Source organism: Apodemus sylvaticus, chromosome 3 (genome assembly GCF_947179515.1).
Source record: "Apodemus sylvaticus chromosome 3, mApoSyl1.1, whole genome shotgun sequence".
Taxonomy (NCBI): Eukaryota; Metazoa; Chordata; class Mammalia; order Rodentia; family Muridae; genus Apodemus; species Apodemus sylvaticus.
Window position 1 is genome coordinate 171135104 of NC_067474.1, and position 21412 is coordinate 171156515.

Consider the following 21412-nt stretch of genomic DNA (forward strand, 5'->3'; position numbering starts at 1 on the left):
AGCACCTGTTGTCCATCCGTCCGTCTGGAGGGGAGGGATGTGTCAGGGCCTGCGCCCATCTGCACACGGGAGCATGTGCATGGGGCGTGTGCGACTGGAGGGTGGGACTGGAGGGGCGGGCCCCTAGCAGCAATAAGGATGTGGTGGCCCCAGGTGTCCCAGCCCTCACTGTGAAGCCCACCCTGCCTGGCCAGTAAATTCTCCAGAAAGCTCCAGCCTGTGCTTCTTCCGTCATCTCTAACCCCAGGGGCTACTGAAGCCTTCATCTAGAAACCTCCCTCCCCCATCTCAGCCAACAAGCAAAAACAGTAAATCAGTCACAGTTTTATTAGATTCTGGATTTAAAAGGCCCAGATCCAGTCAAGGGGAAGGCGGTAGTTCTGACTCTTGGATGCCATGAGCCAAGGGCTGTCTAGCACCAGATCCACTCTACCAAGTAAGGACTGGACCAATTCTTGGCACAGATGTGTATGTGGTAGGAGTAATGTCCAGGAAGTAGAGGGCCCTCTGTGCCTATAGCCTGCCTGGTCCCTGAAAGCCCCAGTCCTGCTGGCATAGCCACTGGCTTGTGGTACGGCACTCTGCGCACTCTCTGCTCTGCTCTGGACTTGCAGACATGTCTCACTAGTGTACTGAGGTACAGGAAGGCAGTATGCCTCCCTCTGCCAGCACTTGGAGAGACAGAGACTAGGAGGTATGGGAGGCAGAGAAGCTGACACTTCCAGCATCCCACAACTACACAGAGGCATTTGAGGCAATGTTGACCTCTTACAGAGGTCAACAGGAAAGGAGGGAGCAATAAGTGTGGTCATAGAGACTGGCTGTCCTCAGTCGGGTGCACAAGGTGTCCAGGTCCAGCTCAGCAGCTGAGGAGTGAAGGATGTGGTAGCTTGCTGGCCTCAGAATCGGGTCTCTCTAGTTTAAGCCACTGCATCTTCTGCTGGTGCTGCTGAACAGCATCCTGTACACGGGCATCCAGCATAGCCTCCGTGAGGACTCCATCCTCAGACGAATATGCCATGGCCTGGTAGAAAAGAGGGTGCAGAGGAGAGGCTAGTTGCTTACACAATCTGGACCCAGAGGCTACCTTAGGCACCAGCACAGTGGACACACCTGAGCTTAGTACTGGACCCATAGTCCAGTGCTACTACTATTAAATTTCTCAATAACTTTCTAAAATAGAAAGCCTGAACAGAGCTATTATTTCCCTTCTGTACACATAAAGGTAACTCCCTCTGAACAGGACCCAAATGCAGAGCCCTCATAAGCCAAGTTATTCTGGCTCCATTTCCCAGCTCAGGCACACACCAGGTCACAAAACAAGTACTCAGGCCAGATTATGCAGTTGTATACTTTACAGGCCTCCTAAACAGTGGCTGCTGCTGCCAGACCCCTATCCTCAGGATGTATGGTGTTAGTATGAGGTTTCTCCAATCAGAGCCAAGTGGTCCTCTCTGGATAGACTGCTCCTTTTCATGTCTATTCCCACTAGATGACAATGGCCCCTCTCACTTCTTTATCATCCTCAAGGATGGCACTCCAGGGCCAGCCAGCAGGAGTCTGAACTGGTCAAGTTGTACCTTTTAGATACTATAAAGGGAACAGGGCTCACAGGTGGCTGAGACCGTATACTTGCTGATTTTCTGCTTGAAACAGAGTATGTTCATAAAGGCATTAGCACAAGGTATGGAGAAATCTGAATGCAATGAACACTCCAAGCAGAGGACTTTTCCACCTAGGGCACTAAGACACACCATAAAGGAACAGGATCGCAGAGTCATACTTAACAATTCTGCTAAGACACTGTCACCTGGGAGGAGATGACCATAATGATATTCTGTCTCATCTGGATAAGCAGGATAACCAGAAACAGATGGACCTAGGGTTCACTATGCTACTATAATTCACTGCAGAAGAAGTCTTGCCCCTAGAGCCAGACCACCAACTTTGAGAGTTGTTTGGAAGCCATGGATACTCTCTCCCAGCTTGAGCTCACCCAAGCCAAAAGCAAGGTAGGCAGCTACACTGGAGTCCTGGCTGGATAGACTGGGTGGCAGCTCTCTCTAAGTGGCTACACCTTGCCAAAGGCCTAGCAGAGGAGAGCTCATCCACCAGCTAGCCTAGGAACTAAAGTCAGGTAGGACACAAGACAGACATCAAAGCTCATGCTGTGGGTATCCTGGACTGGACCCTGGGTTACAAGCAAGCCAAGGTGGAGGTAAACTATGCTATGAAACAGTTAACACTCACAGCCCACCAGAGAAGATCACCTCTGCTCTATCTTGCAACTGTTCTGTAAATCTAAAACTATTCAAATGTTTCAAGTTTAACTAGGTGTAGCTGTTCACCTGTAGTACCAGCCACTCATGAAGCTGAGACAGGATTGCTTGACTGTGAAGTTCAAAGCCAGGCTGAGCAACATAGTAAGACCCCAGCTCAGAAACCAGTAAACAGGGGCTCAGTAGTTAACAGCACTTACTGCTCTTGCAAAGACCCAGGTTCAGTCTCCAGCACCAACACTGGGTGGCTCACCACCACCTGTAACTCCAGGGGAATCAATGTACTCTTTTGTATTTTGTTTTAAGATAGGGTCTCGCTATATAACTGGCTGGCTTGGAATACTAGGCTGACTGCAGACTCATAATCTGCCCCTGCAGGATCTAAAGGTCTGTGCCACCATTCCCAGCCTCATGTCCTCATCTAGCCTTTGTAGACATCAGGCAAGTATGTAGTGGACATAAACATATGCAGGCACTCATGCATACACATAAAATACTTACATTATATTACACAGACACATACTAAAAAAAAAACTTTAAATATTTCAAGAAATAGATCTTCCTTAAACCCTCAACAATGAAGGGGAAGGGAAGGGAGGGAAACACTATCTATTATTCTCCACATTATCACACCCACCCCTGACATCAAAGCCAGACGAAGACAGCATTGAAGCTTATAGACCAACAGTCTCGATGAGCAGGGTTCCAAAGTCCTAATCAGAACCTGATGCATAAGTACTGAGAGTTGAAAGCCAGCCCAGTCAGTGAGACTTGTCGTAAATAATAAACAACAACAACGACATCAACAACAACAACAATAGCCTAAGCCCAGTCTGGTGGAACACATCTGTAATTTCAATACTTGGGAGACCGAGGCAGGAGAATTTTAAGAGAATTCAAGACCAGCCTGGGCTACAGAGTAAGACCATGTCTCAACAAACAAAAACATCCCCCCACCAAGAGCATACCATCAAACCACTTCAGTATTTCTCATTTTTTGTGATATGGGGGATTAAACCCAGGAATGCTCACAGGCAGACACTCCTCTCACCACTACATCCCCAGCCTTGACTTCAATTTTAAATGTTAAGATAGGATTTCATTGAATTGCCCAGGCTGATCTTGAATTTGCAATTCTCTTGGCTCAGCTTCCAAAGTACTGGGATCACAGGTGTGTGCCATCATGTCCTGCTTGGTAATGGTTTATTAAATGACATGATAGACAACAAAAAGAAAAATTAGGTAAGTCAGACTCCATCAAAATGTAAGCGTTTTGTACACAGTACACGAGACAGGCAGATGGTTCTCTATGAATTTGTAGCTGGCTTGGTCTACACAGCAAGTTCCACGACAACAACCAAAAAAATATTACCAACAGAATAAAAAGATAGTCTATTCAATGGAAGAAAATATTTGTAAATCACATATCTGGTAAGAGGTTAATATCAACATTATATATGGAGAAGAGCCCCTACAATTCAAAAACTAAAATTCCACAACTTCAAGGCTGAAAGAGGGCAGTGTGAAAAGCACTAGATGCTCTTCCGAAGGACCCAGGGTCAAGTCCCTGCACCCACATGGTGCCCCACAATCTCATCTGTAACTCCGATTCCAGGGGCTCTGATATCCTTTCTTCTGCAGGCATCAGACTCTCAAATGGTATGCAGACATATATACAAACAAAAACATCCCACATAAAACAAAACAGATATGGTGATGCACACCTTTAAGGCTAGCCTGTTCTAGAGAGTTCTAGAATAGCTGAAATTACCCAGAGGGACTTTGTCTCATAAAAAAACAAGGTAGTTAAGATAGTATTCTATGTTTAAGGGGGATGGGGGTTGTGTGTGTAGTGTGTGGTGTGTGTGTGTGTGTGTGTGTGTGTGGTGTGTGGTGTGTGTGTGTGTGAATCCCTAGAAGGGATGATTGCAAAGGCAGGAACTTGTGTAATTCTGAGATGCATGGAAGGTAGAGGCTGCAGAGTAAAGAAGGGTCTATGTGATTTGCAAGTATTCAGGAGTCCTATGGGGGTAAAAACAATAGCATCCAAGTCTGTGTGTTATTCCATGGCTGGTTGGACCTTGGGCAGGCTTCCTGTATCTCCTGTTCCTCTCCAGAGAACAGTCTCGATGAACCTGCCTTAGTCACTCTGACCAATTGCCAGAACCCTTAAGGAGCATGACCAGCTGCTCTCCCTTTTAAAGCCTTACCTGATCTGTTGCTACTCTCTGACAATACTCTCAATCAACAGAGGTGAGCTATCTCGGTGAAAGCTTTGTAAGCCAGGTAACCTGCCAGGATGAGCTCAGTGTATTGCCCCATAATATTTAACATGACAAAGCTCTGACATCCTCATAGGTATATATTTAGAGATCATCCTTCAGAGGAAGTAATTTCATTGAAATGAGGGCACAGAAAGAGTCCCTGGTTCCTTGGAATTCATACACAAGACAAAAAAGCTTACCTGTCTATTATATGAGAACCAAGCAAAACCTTGACTTCTATTAACCAGAAAAGAGCCTTCTTCAAGATCTGATCACATTGGCACTAATCTTTGTACTTTAGTCTCCAGAAATGTGGAAAGACCATTTCTTGATTTTTAAGCGAGCCACCTCCACTGTGCTGATCTCCCTGTTCTCCACCATCAGTTGTGGGAACAGACCCTGAGCAAGGACAGATCAGAGCCCTCGACCACAACAGTGTGCTGCAGCTGAGATGTATATTGTAGCAGCTAAGCTAGCTTATATGTCCATAGTGTACCTAATGGCTACAAAATCCAAACCTAAATAGGACTGTCCCATGCACACCTAGAAAAGCACTGCCAAGTTTAACTGGCTAGGCTGCCATCTGGTTACAGGAAGTTGGCTACAGGGACAGGACATGGTGAAGTTGGTGCAGAGTTTGAGATGGCCACCCCATCGACATGGCTTTTCTCAACAACACCAAAGGCTGAAATTCCTTAAATGGCCCTGGCCCTGCTGTAGATGTTCCCTGCCCTAAGACCATGGAGTTGTTGCTAGGCAGTTTCAAAGGAAAAAAACCATGATTTTAGGGAATGACAATAGGCCACTGTGGCCTATGCTTGAACCAACAACATACTTATCTAGTTTCAGAAGGAATGTTCCTGCCCCCTTGCTCAACTTTAACATGTGCCTTAAAAAGCCAGATACCCGAGAGTACCCATGCATCCGTTGATCTGAACTTGTCCGTGATTGTCTTAACAGATAACACAAAGCAGCAGCCCTCTAGACTTCCCCAGAGACTCTTGCACATCTGCCCTAGTACCCTGATATCCCCGTAAGACTGTGACAGTGCTCCAGATTTGGGCCAGAACAAGCTGAGCTAGTGAGACTATCACCCCATCCTCCCAGGAGTGACTTAGTGGACCCCGGTAGAAGAACCAAGGGCACAAGCCTCTCCATGCTTGGCACATCCTTCACACAAAGCTCACTACAAGATTAGGGCAGTATTTCAGAGAGGGCTGAGCTCCAGGATCTGGACTCACCTGCCATGCCACAGCAAGCTGGGCAATCTCCCGGCCTGACATTCCCTCCGTCAGCTGGGCGACCTCTGAGCATTTCTTTCCGTAGTCAAACTGGGCCACCTTCAAGCGTCTGGAGGAAAAGTTCCCAAGTGGGTCTGGGCTTCCATGGCTCTACACAAAGGGGTCTGGGGAGACTGGTGAGCAAGGCTGCCCAAGTTCACGCTCTATCAGATGCTTCCACCTGAACTGGACACGATTATTGAGTGGGCTTTTTTTGTATAGCCAAAGTTGGATGAGGTAAACTCTGCCAGCTATCCTCAGCCTTCCTTCCTGACCTGCGGGAGATGCCAGGTTGGAGCCAGGCAGGGTTGGCAGATGGAGCTGTACTCTCCCAATCTGCCTTCACTCCTACTTACTAGACCTAGCCTAAAACTACATATTCAGCACCCAAAAAAACAGGTATAGTTATATGCTCAGCCAATGATGAAATTCTAACAGAGCAGGTAGATTTCTAGGTAAGGAACAGAATAGCTAAGTAAAGGGACCTCCAATCCAAATTTCCAGCAATAACATCTGACCAAAAGCCACAGAAATACATGAAACAATGAACAGAGGTCACATGCCTCAGCTGAGGCTGGGGATACGAGGCTGGCAGGAGGCAGGGGACCTGACCCGCAGGGATGGAGGATGGGCCCAGAGCCAAGCCATGTTTTCTCCAGAACAATGAAAAGCAACAGGCAGCAGGAGGGATTCAGGTCAGGACGTGGAGTCTGAATGCCATGGAGCCTGGGCCCCGGGAGACGGCTGAAAGCAGAACAGCCTCTGCTGATGGGAAGTAAACTAGACACAGCAGTGAGGCCCTCCTCACTGTGGCTTCTCCCTGTCCCTGCATGGCTGCAGAGCAGCTCTGAGGAGTGGCAGGGCAGGTATGCAGGAAGACAGGAGAAAGCCATGTCACATTCAGTTGACAGCTGAGGATGGTAACTGCAGCTTCCAAACCTGGTATAACAGGCACAGGAATGTGTGGATTATACCCCACACGTGGAGGGTGCCATATTCTCCTGATACCCAGGGTTCAGTGACTCAGGGACTTAAAATTGAGAGAATGTGCCGTTAGGGGCAGGCTTGCAGCTGTCCTCCTGTGAAGACCCGTAAGAGGAAGGGCTCAGGGTCCCCATGACAGAACCACCTTTGCCAGGGCGCATGTACAGAACGTGACCCCACACAGATGGCCTAACCCCCAGGGAAATGAAGTGCTCAGACAGGCTCCAGGTCAGTAAGGGGAACCCCACGGGGCGGGACACTTACTGCTTTCCTTCTGTGGCCGGCTTAAGGACATACTTGTCAAAATACATTCTCACCAGGCGCTCTCGCTCCTCCCGCTGTGGCAGGGCGAAGCAGACCATCTCGTCAATGCGGTCATTGATGGCCCAATCAAACTGCTCAGGCTGGTTACTGGCCAGGACCAGCATGAACCTGCGGCCACAAAGTGCACACTGAGGGTTTGTCCAATCACAAGTCACTAGGGGCAGAGGGTCTCTTTTGCCCCCAGTTAATCCCACAGATGCATGTAGCTTGGCAGCTCTCCCTTCCTTGCTACCTTCCCTTCCATGTTTTTTGTTTGTTTGGGGTTTGAATCCAGAAATTCAAGAATGTTGGGCAGGTGTTCAATCACTGAGGTGTACCTGTAACCCTTGACAGCTTTTTAATTCAGGAAACCCCAGGCCTACCAGGCCATTTGTATAGTCATGATCAAGGTTGCCTGGTATCCTCAGGTCCTGTTGCCCTTAACGGCCCTGGGCCAGGCCATGACCACAGCAAGTAAGGGGTGCTTGTGCTGGATAAAGTAGCCACATATCTACTAAAAGGCTGAGTCATACCCTAGTGATGAGTAAGCTAAGACTAGAATTAGGGGACTTGGATAAGAGAAGTTTGTCTGACCATAGGCACCGACCCTGCCAGTGACTTTTGGACAAAATCCTGGGAGACAGCTCTTACTGGGGTCTCTTTCAAGGCCCGGTCCCAGTCCAGTATCGCAGATAAAGACCAAGGCTCCATTCTTCTGACATATGACACTTGGGATTGGCTCCCAGGAAGAGCAAACACATTCTAGGCTCAGGCCTATGTGAAAGTGCCCTGGAAACAGTCTTAAGACATAGTCAGTGACAGGAGTGTCTTAGCACAGCTGCAATATGGACAGCCGAATGTCAAAAGGCATGAAGTGATGTTTCAAACAGGGTGGCCATGATGACAGACACTAACCCAGCAGACTTTCCTCATGCCTCATATTCCCTTTCTGAAATGGTCCTTTAAGAAACCTTCCCAGGTAGGAACATGAAGACAGCCCAGACAGTTGCCCACCCATACACTATGTACTAATTCATGAATTTGTGATGGTATGTCGATTATGCCTTAGCTCCCTTGTGAGGACCAAGAATTAACAATGCCCAGAAATTCTCTGCACAGAGAGCTAGGGGCAGGACTGCACTTACTTATTACTGTGTTGTCCTGTCCTGTGTAGGAAGGCATTCAGAGTAGCCCTGAGGTCTTCACTTATCTTTTCCTACAAAAAGAAAATATTCAGCATCACTCTCCAGCCTGAGGAGTAGTTCGGTACACAGCTAAGTTAAACACTGCTGGGAGGGAAAGGCAGGGAGTAGGAACACAAGCCTGATCTGATAGCTAAACCTTGGATTCCTGCTGATTCAGAATCACTGAGGAGGGCAGGTGTGGTTAGTGAGGAGTACTGTTATGTTATGCATCTCCAAGACTCTGGTTCAATCACTAACTTCCCAAACTTGGAAGGAAAAGCAACTAAACAGCAGCCTCAGCTTATACAGCATAAAGGCCTAGCCTTTCTGTGCTCTAGGGCATAGCAGCCTCTAGGCTAGTCCTCTGCTAGATTGGCTTAGAACACTCAGCTCTGACCAACTCCCAAAGATAGAAAGGGTTTCAGAACACTCACAGTTGCTCGCTTTCTGAGGAAGGCATCTGCTTCATCCACAAAGAGCAGGAGGCTGTGAACCAGAGAGTAGTCAGGCAAGGGGATGCTTGAATGCCACAAGCCAACATCAGGAAGGTCCCAGAAGCAACAGGAAGTATAGTGCACATCCCTGAGAGAAGCTGCTCCACACACAGCAAGAGCACAGGTCATGCCCTATCAGAGATTCTTAACATGCTAACCTAGTAAAAGCCTCCAGGACCCCAACACTAAAAGCCCAATTGCAGCTCTGATGGCATATGTTCCTCCTCCCCCTCTTCCCCACAGCTCTCACTCAAGGCTGCCAGGCTAGGTCAGAGTAAGAACTGAGATGCCTGTGTTCAGGATCAGAAAGAAGTGATTATTTAGGGTGAAATGGCAAAGTCTAAAGGAAAGGGCATGCCAAGGCATAGTAGCAATGCCAGGGACCTCTAGCCATGCATATTGCATGGGTTGGAATGACATTTTCAGCCAACTCTCAGAGGGTCCAACACAGTAAAGGAGGCCTAGGGCCATTCCTTTCCTCATTTGAGTCAGCTCTTCACTCCTGGCAGTAATTATATCTGATAGGCTGCACCCTTGTACCAGAAGCCTTCTGTCCACCCTCAGCATGCCATTTTCTCTAATGGACCCTTCAGCGTAAGCACCCATCCCTAGCAGTCTTCTGAAGAGGCTACCCATGGACTCCCACACAACTTCAAAGACAGGAAAGTAGGGAGCCATCAGGGCCTCAGCTAGGTACCTGATGGGTCCCTAGGAGTAGAAACCTATGTACATGGGGTTATATGCTCACCCTCGTCGGCTGGTGCTTGCCCAGTCGAAGACCTTGTGCATGGCAGTCACACCCTCCCGCCCCATGGGGGCCACGTCCCCTCCTGTCATGATGGCGTAGTCCATGCCTGAATGCAGTGCAAGTTTCTGGGCAGAGAGGGGTGGGGAAACAGAGCAGATGTTCCCTCCAGAGTCCCAACCCTACAGCTCCACCAGCCAACCCTGCCTAGCAAAGACAATGCCCCACCATCAGAGCTGGTGGCCCCTGAATGCACTGCAGTGCTCTGAGAACCAGTGACAAAGCTGCCTGAGGGTGAGATGCCCAGCAGAACACAGTCCCACCTTCACAGCCAGGAAATTTTTACCTTGGCAAATAGTGTCTTGCCAGTCCCCGGTGGCCCATACATCAGAACGTTCCTATACAGGCTTTTGTTCTTCTTGGTATTTCTTGTTGCAATGGCAATATCTCGAACCCGTGCCTCCAGGCTAGGCTGCCAGAGCAAGATGAGGTTTGGGGAACCTGGTCTCCAGGCCTATGGGAGCCTTAGGGAGTGGAAGGACCACAGGTATTCTAGTACAGCCTACTCCTTGTGGATACAGTCTGACCTATGGGGTATCTGAATATAGGTTTGGTTGACAGTAGCATGTATTTCAGGATCCCAAAGCCACAAGCACACATAAACGCAACAGCTCAACTCTGTTGTCCCTTCCCTGGGGCCACAAGGCTTCCCAAATCACAGCTGCCACAGCAACTTACACTGAGGATGACGCCCTCCAACGCATCCTGGGGTCTGCTGACCAGTCGCCTGCTGACCTGGTAGGGGACACCACCACAGTTGGCAAGACATAACCTACCATGAAGTATTGCCCCACACAGTCCAAGACTAGTACCCCACTGTCAAAGCTGAAAAGACAGTGTCTGTTGTGGGGCTTGGGTGATTGATTAGCTCTTTACTATAGAGAGATCTTTACCTTTCCAACCACCTATGCTGAGTATCTGAAGAGACCCAGCTGAAGCCAGAGAAGAAGCCTGTCAGCGAGAGCAGCGAGCAGCTGAGCCAAGGGAGGCAGCTACATGCCATGCTACCAACACACCTTCTATGGCAGGACAGACTCTAAGCTCAGGTCATGAAGAACTACAGCAAATCCAGGGACAGCCGTATAATTAATTAGATAACACTGATTAATAAGCCCCATTAGTAATAACATAGTTGTGAGAAAACACCCATGCCAGCATGAAAGGGAATTCAACCACAGAAAATGCACACCGCTTGTTTGTGATATGGGAAGAGACCTGGCTAGGATGTGGAACCCTGAACTCTTACAGTGGCCATACCTGGATGGGATGCCTCAATGCCTCCAGCACTGAGATGCGGGAGGTCTCTCTCACCAAGGACGGCTTTCCCAATCGGGCCTCAATATACCGACCAGCAACAGAAGTAGCATTCTTGGCAGAATATACTCCAACAGCTAAGAGTGTCAACCCAGCCACCTGGGACAGAAAAACAGCAGTGTACACTGAACCTCTGCCCTACAGTTCATCCTGTGCCCCAAGAACAGCTAAGGACCCATGGTTGCCTATACTGGACCCTGGTTGGATGCCTGACCCCATTCACAGCCAGCCAATGCACTTGCACACTTCAGGTGATAACTAAAGTTTTATCACTGGCACTCCACACCACTACACTTCACTTTGTGCCTTCTAACATGAATCCTCAAAAGCAGAGGCAGTAAGACAACGGAATATGGCTAGTTGTGCAGGGTTAGATACTCTCTAAGGGTCTTGGCTTCCATTGCTCTCTTACCATTGAAAAACTTAAACTTCATTCTTAGAAAGCAAGCCCCTTCCTTCTCCTTAGGTGACTGGCTATAGGAGGTCCAGAAGAAAGCAGGTGCTGGGGCTGGAGAGATGGCTCAGCAGTTAAGAGCACTGGCTGCTCTTCCTGAGGTCCTGAGTTAAATTCCCAGCAACCACATGGTGGCTCACAACCATTTGTAATGGGATCTGATGCCCTCTTCTGGTGTGTGTCTGAAGACAGCTACGGTGTACTCATATAAATAAAAATAAATAATTTTTTTAAAAAATAAAAGTTATCCCAAGGCTAGAGAGATGGCTCAGTGTCTGTTCTCCCCAAGGACCTGGGTTCAGTTCCCTGAACCCACACGGCAACTGACAACTGTTTGTAATTAGTTCTAAGTAATCTGAGACCCTCACACCAATGCACATAAAATAAAATTAAATAAATTACTTTTTTAAAAAAAGTTATCACTACCTTCTCCCAAGGACACTGGAAAGTGAGCTCTAGCCGTTTCCTCCATCGGTGCCTGGAGGTAGGCTGCTACTGCCATGACTAGATGACTTGTCCCTCTAAAATTTATATGATGAGTACTAGGTCTCATGCAATGCTGCAATTTGCAAAAAACCTTCAAGAGAGTGGGGCCTAGAAGTCATTAGGTGGCACTATTCAGACATTCAGACACTAGATAAACCGTGTTTTGTAAGTTAGTCAGCTTTGGGTACCTTGTTAGAGCAATGTAAAATGGATTAAGACAAGACTGAATTGTCTGAAATGCCCTTAAGCCCAGATACTTATCAAGTCTCACTATAGTTCTTAAAGACAATTATTACAGCTCATGTCCCTAATCTGAGCTGGCACAACAGTGATGAATATATCTGCAAGATATCAGGTATCCCCACAGCCAGGTAACAGGGAAGTCCCTGGAGACTGTGCCCTAGAGCTGCCCACCTGTCTCACCCTAGGGGTATATAGCAGTACACACCGTGGCTGTCACTTTGTCCCAGTCTGTCACAAAGGCACGGAATCCTTCACCAAACAAGGTGCCAGCTGTCCTGCATGGGGGAAAAGTCACATGACTTTCTAGAAGAGATACTGGGCAAGGTCAAAAAGAAACAAATGAAACCCTTTAAGTCTTTCAGGTCAGTCTCAAAAGACTAGTCTACCAACGTTGGGATGTTAAAGAGCAGACCCAGAGATGTAGGATAGAAGGATAGAGGTCCTTCATGACCTTCAGAGACTCACTAGCTTGAGCTAGGAACCAGAAGGCAGATGGACAGCAGGCACTAAGTTTTGGCTGCATCCTTACCTGATAGACTCCAGGATGGTCTGACGGTGCTCGGCAGCCTTGAGTCGAATCTGTTCCCGGATGATGTCCGCATTTTCTCGATCAGCCTTGGCCCGTGCTCGGGCCTCAGCTTCCACCCGCAACATCTCATTTTTATGCCGCAGCTCCATCTCTCGCTCCACAGTGGCTGTCCCACAAAAAGGCAAAGACAGTGGTCTTCAGCCCATACTTTGCCTGCCTCTGCCCGCGCTGCTGACACTTACACACAGATCTAGATACTGCATGGACCAGGGACAGCACAGTGTCACAGTGAACAACCCATACTTCACAGCAAGCCCTTCTAGCAGACGGAGGACCCCTGAAATGGCCTGGACCACCTTTCAGATGACATACTTTAAAAACAAACAAAAATGTGAATAATCAGGACAGAAACCAACTTATACTGACATTTAACTTATCAAGAAACCAGAAAGGTCATGAGATGCAATAATGTGTACCTATTTGTCAGCAGTAAGAACCAAACACCAAGCAATGAGCCAACTGTCACTGCACGGTGATACCAACAAACTGCCTCAAACCTTTCCTGACAGACTCCTGGAGACAGGAAACGTTCTCCCTGCTGGGACACATGCGTGCAAAGTGGCAGGGTGGCCTGATGATGAACAAAGTTCTACCACAGGAGCTAAACATGGGGAATTTTCCTATCCAAATCAACTAGTACTGGACCTTTCTACTCGGGGGCTAGAGTTAGCTCCGTGAAACCGAGGTATCCACTGTGTCTGGTGTTGAAGCACATACTGTAAATGCAGTCCTTATTTGAGATCTCAGTGAGTCTCTGTGGGGGCATTTCTTAAGGACTAAGATGCCCAACAAAGCCTCCCCTCCTTGGTGACCAACCTCGCCGTATGGCCTCCTGCTTCTGCACAGATTCCTCTTGTTTCCTTAAATTCTCTTCATTCAGAAGTTGCTGAAAAATCACATTAAAGGTAAAAGCTTTTGAGAATCCGAAAGACAACAAAAACCAAGACAACCAGGAATGCTTCTGTCCTCCACCATTCACTGACCTTGCTAGTTAGACAGGTGCCCATCTAACAAGAATCCTCAAGGGTAACTAAAAACAAAAACCAAACACTTCTACTGTGGGAGTATCACAAGAAGTTATGTGCATGGGCTTATATATGTGCCTGGATATCTATACACACGTGCACATGTACAGCACAACTCTGCCTTTACGTGTATGGGCACATTCATTATGCACACAGGCCATGAGTATGAACATGACAGGGCCTATGTCTGAGAAAATCCATCCAGGACCAGCAACACTTGTATTCTTGTCTAGAACTCAGCTGCACAGTCTCCTGTGTTACTCTAAGAACACTGCCTGTCTCTCAGAGGTATGCCTTGCTTACCTGTTGTTTCAGCTGGTCCTCGTAGCGTTGTCGAGCTAGCTTATCCTGGTACTGGGCCCTCTAGGGAAGAAGACAGAAGTAAAGACTCACTCTGGCATGAGAAACCACTAGAAGAATCAGAAAACATGATCTGGAAGAGTGGCTGTTGAGGTAAGCTACAGATGAGCTGCCACTTCCTACAGATATGCTATGCGGATACAGAATGACTCTGTACCAAGGAGTCCATGGGTTCGGGGTTACTGTTCTTTTGTTTAGTTTTATAATAGTGGTCCAGGTCTCCTCAGTACAACAACTATTACTTAGTAAACCCTTGGTTAGTCGCAGACTAAAAGATGCAAAGGGGCATCCCACTGTCCCACCCCCACCCCTGCCTGTGCACTTACAGCCTGGTGCTGCCGTGTCTCCTCGCTCAGGGTTTTCCTTCTTTCTTCAGCCTGCACACGGATCTGTTCACTCTTCAGCTGCTCCACAGCAGCTTCATACTCCTACAGGATACAGGAGAACCTGTGTAAGACTCGCCCTGGACAGCCATTCCCTCATGCCGTAGATTACGGAATGGCAGGATGCTATTCACCTCCTACCCTGAGCTCGTGCTACCAATGTGTTGTACCACAGACAAGGACTAAGGACGGAGCCCATTCTGTGCTCACTGAAAACTCTGGCAGCAAGTGTGATTTTTGGGTTTTGTTGTTTCTTTCTTTCTTTCTTTCTTTCTTTCTTTCTTTCTTTCTCTCTCTCTCTCTCTCTCTCTCTCTCTCTCTCTTTCTTACTTTCTTTCTTTCTTTCTTCTCCTCCTTTTTTTTTTTAATTTGGTTTTTTTGAGACAGAGTTTCTCTGAATAGCCCTGGCTGTCCTGGAACTCACTCTGTAGACCAGGCTGGCTTCGAACTCAGAAATACGCCTGCCTCTGCCTCCCAAGTGCTGGGATTACAGGAGTGCGCCATCACCACCCAGCTTGTTTGTTTTTCAACATATGGTTTCTGTATAGTCCTGGCTGACCTGGAACTTCCTCTGTAACCTAGAACTCAAAGAGATCCAACTGCCTGACTCCCAAGGCGTGTATGACCACATTCAGCTTCAAGGAGATTCTTCTGAGCACAGAGAAATAAAATAAAAAGTTCAGGCATACCTATGATCCTAGCACTTAAGAGGCTGAGGCAGAAAGACTGCCAAGAATTTGAGGCCAGTTTGGGATACACAGAAAAACTCTCAGCCAGGGATATCATGGAGCATGAGATATATTCTCAGCACTCTGGACGTAGAGCAGACAGATCTCTGAGTTCAAGGCTAGCCTGGTCTACAGAGTAAAACCAGGATAGCCAGGGGTATACAGAGAAACCCTGTCTTAAAGAAAGAGGGCTGGTGAGATGGCTCAGTAGTTAAGAGCACTGACTGCTCTTCCGAAGGTCCTGAGTTCAAATCTCACAACCACCCGTAATAAGACTGATGCCCTCTTCTGGTGTGTCTGAAGACAGCTACAGTGTACTTACATATAATAATAAATAAATCTGCCAGACGGTGGTGGAGCACGCTTTTGCACTTGGGAGGCAGAGACAGGAGGATTTCAGAGTTGGAGGCCAGCCTAGTCTACAAAGTAAGTTTCAGGGCAGCCAGGGCTACACAGAGAAACCCTGTCTCAGAAAAACAAACAAACAAACAAACAAACAAACAAACAAACAAATCTATCTATCTTTGGGTTGGAGCAAGCAGACGTCCTGAGTTTAATTCCCAGCAACTACATGATGGCTCACAACCATCTGTACAGCTTAAGTGTACTCATATACATAAAATAAATAAATCTTCAAAAAAAAGAAAGAAAGAAAGCCCCCATCTCAAAACAAAACAAGCAAAATACCCAAAAAATTTCAAGAAAGACCCCTTACCTTTAAGTCCAGACATTCCCCACCTACAACTTCCCTCTCAGGTACCTCTACTACAGGGTCATACCCATATATGCTTCCAGCCCTTATGTTCCCCCAATACGATCATAGAATGGAGGACACGTCCACAGTCTGTCATCTGGGTACTGGTCACAGTACATCTCACACCCTCATGGCACTAGCCCACTGTTCACCTTGAGCTTGGATTGTTGTTCTAGCTGCAGTGTCTGCTCCTGCATCTGTGCAAGATTCAGTGCCTCCTTGGCATGACCTATAGAGTAGAGGGGAGTAGGAGAGAGGGTATTAGTATGCTGTCAATGAACATATCTATTAGCTAAAAATGTAACCTCTCACTCATGCCAAGGGACTTTCTGAGAAACCACAGCACTCGGTCTTGGATCATTCATGTGCCTTCTCAGCCAGCCTCACCCCTGCCTAGATTCACAATAGCCGTCCCTTTCAAAGCTGCTGCCCCATCTCCAACAGAGAGCCAGGTGAGTTTGGGTATGCAGCTTCGTTTTTATAGAGTGTGCCAAGAAGGCAAAAAGCCCTAGGCTAGATCTTTAGCACCACACACAAGAGTCCTGTGCATGCCCATGATCCTAGTATTCGGAAGTTGGAAGCCAAAGGATCAGGAGCCCCAAATCATCCTCAGCAGCATAGTGAGTTTGAGGATAGCCCAGTAGCCACGAAACTTTGGGGGGTGGGGGAGCATGTAAGAGTTTGGTAAGAGCGCAAGGTACCATCCCCAGGGGAACCATCATATTGCCAAGAGCTCCATCAGAAGAACCACCACCCACTCATCCGGAACATGCAGTTTGGCATGAACTCTACCAATGAGCAACAGTGTCAGAGCTTGGGAAGGGACCTTCCAAGCCAATCTCCTCCTAGACTCTCTGGCCTAACAGGACGGAAAACAAAAAAACTTACACCTGAGGAACGAGAGAGCAGCAAGGCACAGCCCTACACCAATTCAATTCAAATAGTAAGCTTCAAAGCCAAGTGGTGAGTAGACTATGATAATGGCCTTTAGCACACTGTCTGTCTCTGTCTCTCTCTCTCTCTCTGACAGGAAAGGGCTGGGAAAAGGAGCACTCTTTGGGGCCTTATCTCTGCATAGTAGGCAGAAATGGAGGTGGCACAGTTCAACAAAACTAGGGCCAACCCCCAGCTCCAGTTTATTCTTCATGTGGCTTTGGCAAGCTGAGCTAACTTCTCTGAGTCCATTTTCTTGTGAAATGAGTCAAAGTAGGTAAACTTCAGCACAGGTTTAGTGTTGCAGGATATAGACTGTCCTACAAGAAAAGGGCACAGACCTAGACAGCCCACAGAGGCATTCAGAACCCATGGAAGTTATTCCTGGCCCAGAAAAGAGAGCTCTGTTAAAGCAGAGTAGAAGCCACGGCACTGAACCTAGACAGCAGATGTTCTGGGCAAGAGCTCCAGGACCGCCAGTGCATCCAGAGAGCAACTGACATGCAAGAGTAGTCAGAATATGGCAAAAGGTTGCAACTGCTGTTCCCCATAGACTGTACAACGGCCTGTGTTAACAGGTCTAACAGCCAAGACTCAACTCTGAAATTCTAGGTGTGTCTAGAGAGTTATCTCCCAAACCTAGGAGTTCCCAAGAGATGTCCCCAACATAACAGTGTCACAGGACATGGGATCATCTGTCAAGTCTTCTAACACTGGAAATGCCTGGAAAACCAGCTACCTTTTCTCATTTCAACCCAATCACTGAGATTACATAGCAAACATAATAGATTATTTACAAAATTATTAGCTCTGCTGTTGGATCTCAAGAGACAGTTGATCCTGGTCCTAAATATGAAGGCTTTGAATGTCTATATGGAGATTTTTGAGTCTGTGGGTCTCAGAGACCACTGCCAAGAGTTGACAAGATCTCACTGTGTACCCTGACTAGCCTGGAACTCACTGTACAGAGCAGTCCAGCTTCAAACTCAGAGATCTGTCTGCCTCTGCCTCCCAAGTATGGAATTAAAGGCATGAGCTACCACTCTGGCCTGAAGACTTTTTTTTATTAGTCCCACAAGACCAGACAATTGTCTCACCAAGTGCCAGACTCTCTTTCAGAGGCTCTGCATATTATACCTATTTAAATTAGGACTTCCCTATAGGCTCTTTTGAAAAACAGAACCCGGTGGGCAGTGATGGCACATGCCTTTAATCCCAGCACTTGGGAGGTAGAGGCAGGCAGATTTCTGAGTTCAAGGTCAGCCTCATCTACAGAGTGAGTGAGTTCCAAGACAGCCAGGCTACATAGAGATACCCTGCCTCAAAACAAACAAACAAAAAAACCAAAAGAAAAACGAAAAACAGAATCCATGCATAAACACAAAATTGAGATGACAACATCCTTCAATCAGAATTTATTCAACACCTCCTACATTTCAAGCTTTAATAAATTTTTTTTATGTATTTGAATTTTTGCCTGCATATATATATGTACATGTCTGGTACTCTCAGAAGCCAGAAGAGGTCCTTGAATCTCCTAGAACTGGAGTTACAGAAGGTTTTGGGCTGCCATATAGGTGCACAGAATTGAACTCAGGTCCACAACAATAGCAACAAGTGCTCTTAGCCATCTCTGCAGGCCCCTATTTCAGGATTTTATAAAGACTTCAACTAGCTAGGCATAGTGGCACATGCCTCAGGAGGTGGTGGCAGGTGGCTCTCTGTGATTTCTCTGACAGCCTGGTCAACATGAGTCTCAGCCAGGGATGCGCAGTCTTTATAAAAACAAACAACAAACAACAAAAGCAAGCAAACAGAACAAAATAAACAAAAATCCACCTTATATTACATTTTGGCACAAATTGTCAACATCAAAGGAAAAAAATGACATTTGTTGGGAAAGTCCTGGCCTTTGGGATCCAATCAATGTTAAAATCTCTCTCAGAGAGGATCAACCTTTACAGATACCTTCGCCTCACGTTCCACAGTGGAATGCTATCATCCAATAATAAACATAAAATCTAATCTTGCTAAAACCAAAGGCCTTTCGAAAATGCTCCCCTTATTGAGAGATTACTATCAACTACTACAACACAGGATCGCCTGATCTGGCTATGACTTTTGGCCTGCACCACGTGGAGGCAGCAAGAAAGCCCAGCAGTAGCAAAGGCCAATATTGGCACAGGGTCTCTCCTACGTCCTACGTGTTGACAGCTGCAAGAGCAAGAGGGAGGCAGGATCTGGGTCTCTCCAAGTGCAGGACCGCTATGACCAAAGGTTCCATAGCGGCCATTCAGGTCACCTGAAAGGTACGGCTGCAGACGACCACTGTGCTGCTAAGACGTCAAGAGGACCAAAGTCGCAAAGGCAGCTAGTGCCTCCGAAAGGAAACCTCCCATTTCCCAGGGCCTTGGCCCGCCAAGCCCAGCCCGCGCACTCACGCGAGTGCTCCAACTCGCGCGCCGCTTTGGCCGCACGCTCCAGGCCTGTCGGGTCGAAGTTGCTCCATTTGTCCTTGGGCGATGGCCGGTCTCCCGCACCACGGTCGCCGCCACCCTCCGCCCCAGGTTGAGCGGGCGGCAAGGGCAGCGGGGGCCCTGTGCCTTCGCCCTTGGGACCCTTGATGCCGAAGAGCCACGACATGCTCTGCAAGCTCCGCGCGCCCTCGGTGGACCGTACTCGAGCGTGACTCGCGGGGCTACTAGCAGTCACCACGCGCCGCGGGTGCGATTGACTGCGCAGGCGCGACACACACCCCTTCCTTCTCAGCGACGGAAACTTAGGAGGGCCAAGGCGCTCTCAGCCATCGGATAGGCTGCTGAAACTGGGACCCCATTGGCGTCGGTGGCGGGATTTGCCCAGCGGTCTAAGGAGGCGGAACTGGACCTGGACCAGGCAAATAGGAACAAAGTTTTTGCGATGGGTGTGCCTTTATTTTAGAAAACGCTTCTTTTAGCAATGTTGCTATTGCTATGGGTCTGGGTCGTTCTGTTTCTGTTGCTATAGCCATTTATAGAGACGCCCCAGTCACAGAGGTCACGGATGATCGGAGACACTGGACCCACTCCAGGGTCTGAACACTTGCTTTGAATACCACCCAAAGAGCAGAAGAGGAAGAGAACACCTGAAGGAGATGTTGGGGCTCCCGGAGCTAATCTCTTCCGGACTCGAGATGCCTCGGGTCATGGCAACGAATTGCGGAGTAAACCGGGGTGACACCGCCAGCCGGAAGGCTGAGAGAAGGAGTGGCCCCGCGGCCCCGGTGCCCCAAGACCGCCCGCCCACCGCCGCTGTGAACCCACGCTTTCTCGGAACTGGATTCATGCATATCTGTGGCTACTTTGAGCGTCTTCAGGCCAGTGGCTCTTACAGCCAAGAGTGAATAGAATAAGGGAGATACTTAGGTCAAAGACTTAGATGCAGTCCTGCACCTTGCTTCTGCTACTGTTGCTCAGGCGGTATATTGAGCTCTTTGGTGTTTTGGCAACCCACTGCGGCCATTGGCATGCTGCTTTGCAGTACAAGCCAGAAAGCCAAGGACACTCCCAGAGCCTGCAGAGGGTACACTACACTGAGGAGCTACTTAAGAGTGAGGGCTGGTGCTTCAGGCTTGTGGTCCTTAGCCAGTGAGCGCTCCTTAGGAACCTGCTGAGCCAAGTGCCTGCTCTGGACTTAGGGGCTGGTTGGCCTAACCTTTGGGCAGGAGGAAGGGAGCATGGATAGAGGCAGACGTCACTGGGGAACCCACATTCACCAAAATCAGCGTCTTGGGTCCAGGCATCTTTCATAAAACTGGTTTGAATTCACAGAATTGTATGGACTACTGGACAAAAGGCTATTTTAAATGACGGAAAAAGAAGTTAAGGTTTTTTATTATTTTTTATAAAACTTTAATTTTTAAAAATCTTACTTTTAATGATGGTTCTTAATTGCTGTACCCCCCCTTATAGCCCTCCACCCACCAGAGTTAAAGGGAAAAAAGGATACGGGGAAGTAGACCTGTTTACAAATGGTTCTTTGGAACAACTCCCATCTATGTTGTCTGAAAACCGACAGTTCATTTCACAGGTTAACAACAGCAGTTCCATCCACTCACAAACACTGACCGACTCACCAACAGTCCAGATCGGTAGAGTAGGGATAACAAACATGAATCAGGAGCAGTGACACAACCTAACAGAGACTGCAGCCTCTGTGGGAGGGACACCCAAGAGGAATGCCAAGAGTTCTCAACTGGGCCTCTCTCATTGAAACAAAGATCAGCAAAGACATGTTGTACATCTAGCTTGATAAGCAAGCCTGGCTCTGCTTCTGTCACTGTCTTCCAATCCTATTTATACCCTCCAAACATCACATGTTTTTTGATACAAGGTTTCTTTGAGCTCTGGCTCTCCTGGAACTTTAAGCTGCAGATCAGACTGTCCTGGAACTCAGAAATCTGCTACATCCTGAGTGCTGGGATTAAAGGTGTTGGCCACCACCATTTGTCTTAAATTTAAATCTTAAGATTATTCTACCCTAACCAGACGCTGGTGGCACACACCTGTAAT

General features: G+C 47.8%; 1 protein-coding gene across 1 annotated transcript; it reads right to left on the reverse strand.

The window, feature by feature from the left end:
• Positions 1-304: 304 nt before the first annotated feature.
• Positions 305-19602, reverse strand: LOC127681780 (ATPase family AAA domain-containing protein 3). Its single transcript, XM_052178397.1, has 16 exons — positions 19304-19602; positions 16082-16158; positions 14391-14492; positions 14008-14067; positions 13496-13565; positions 12620-12785; positions 12296-12365; positions 10851-11006; positions 10272-10328; positions 9880-10005; positions 9537-9661; positions 8729-8780; positions 8256-8326; positions 7072-7239; positions 5785-5893; positions 305-1024 (listed from the first exon to the last, which is right to left on the reverse strand). The coding sequence occupies exons 1-16, from the start codon at positions 19503-19505 to the stop codon at positions 860-862; spliced, it is 1776 nt and encodes a 591-aa protein (XP_052034357.1). The 5' UTR covers positions 19506-19602; the 3' UTR covers positions 305-859.
• Between the last annotated feature and the right edge of the window lie 1810 nt (positions 19603-21412).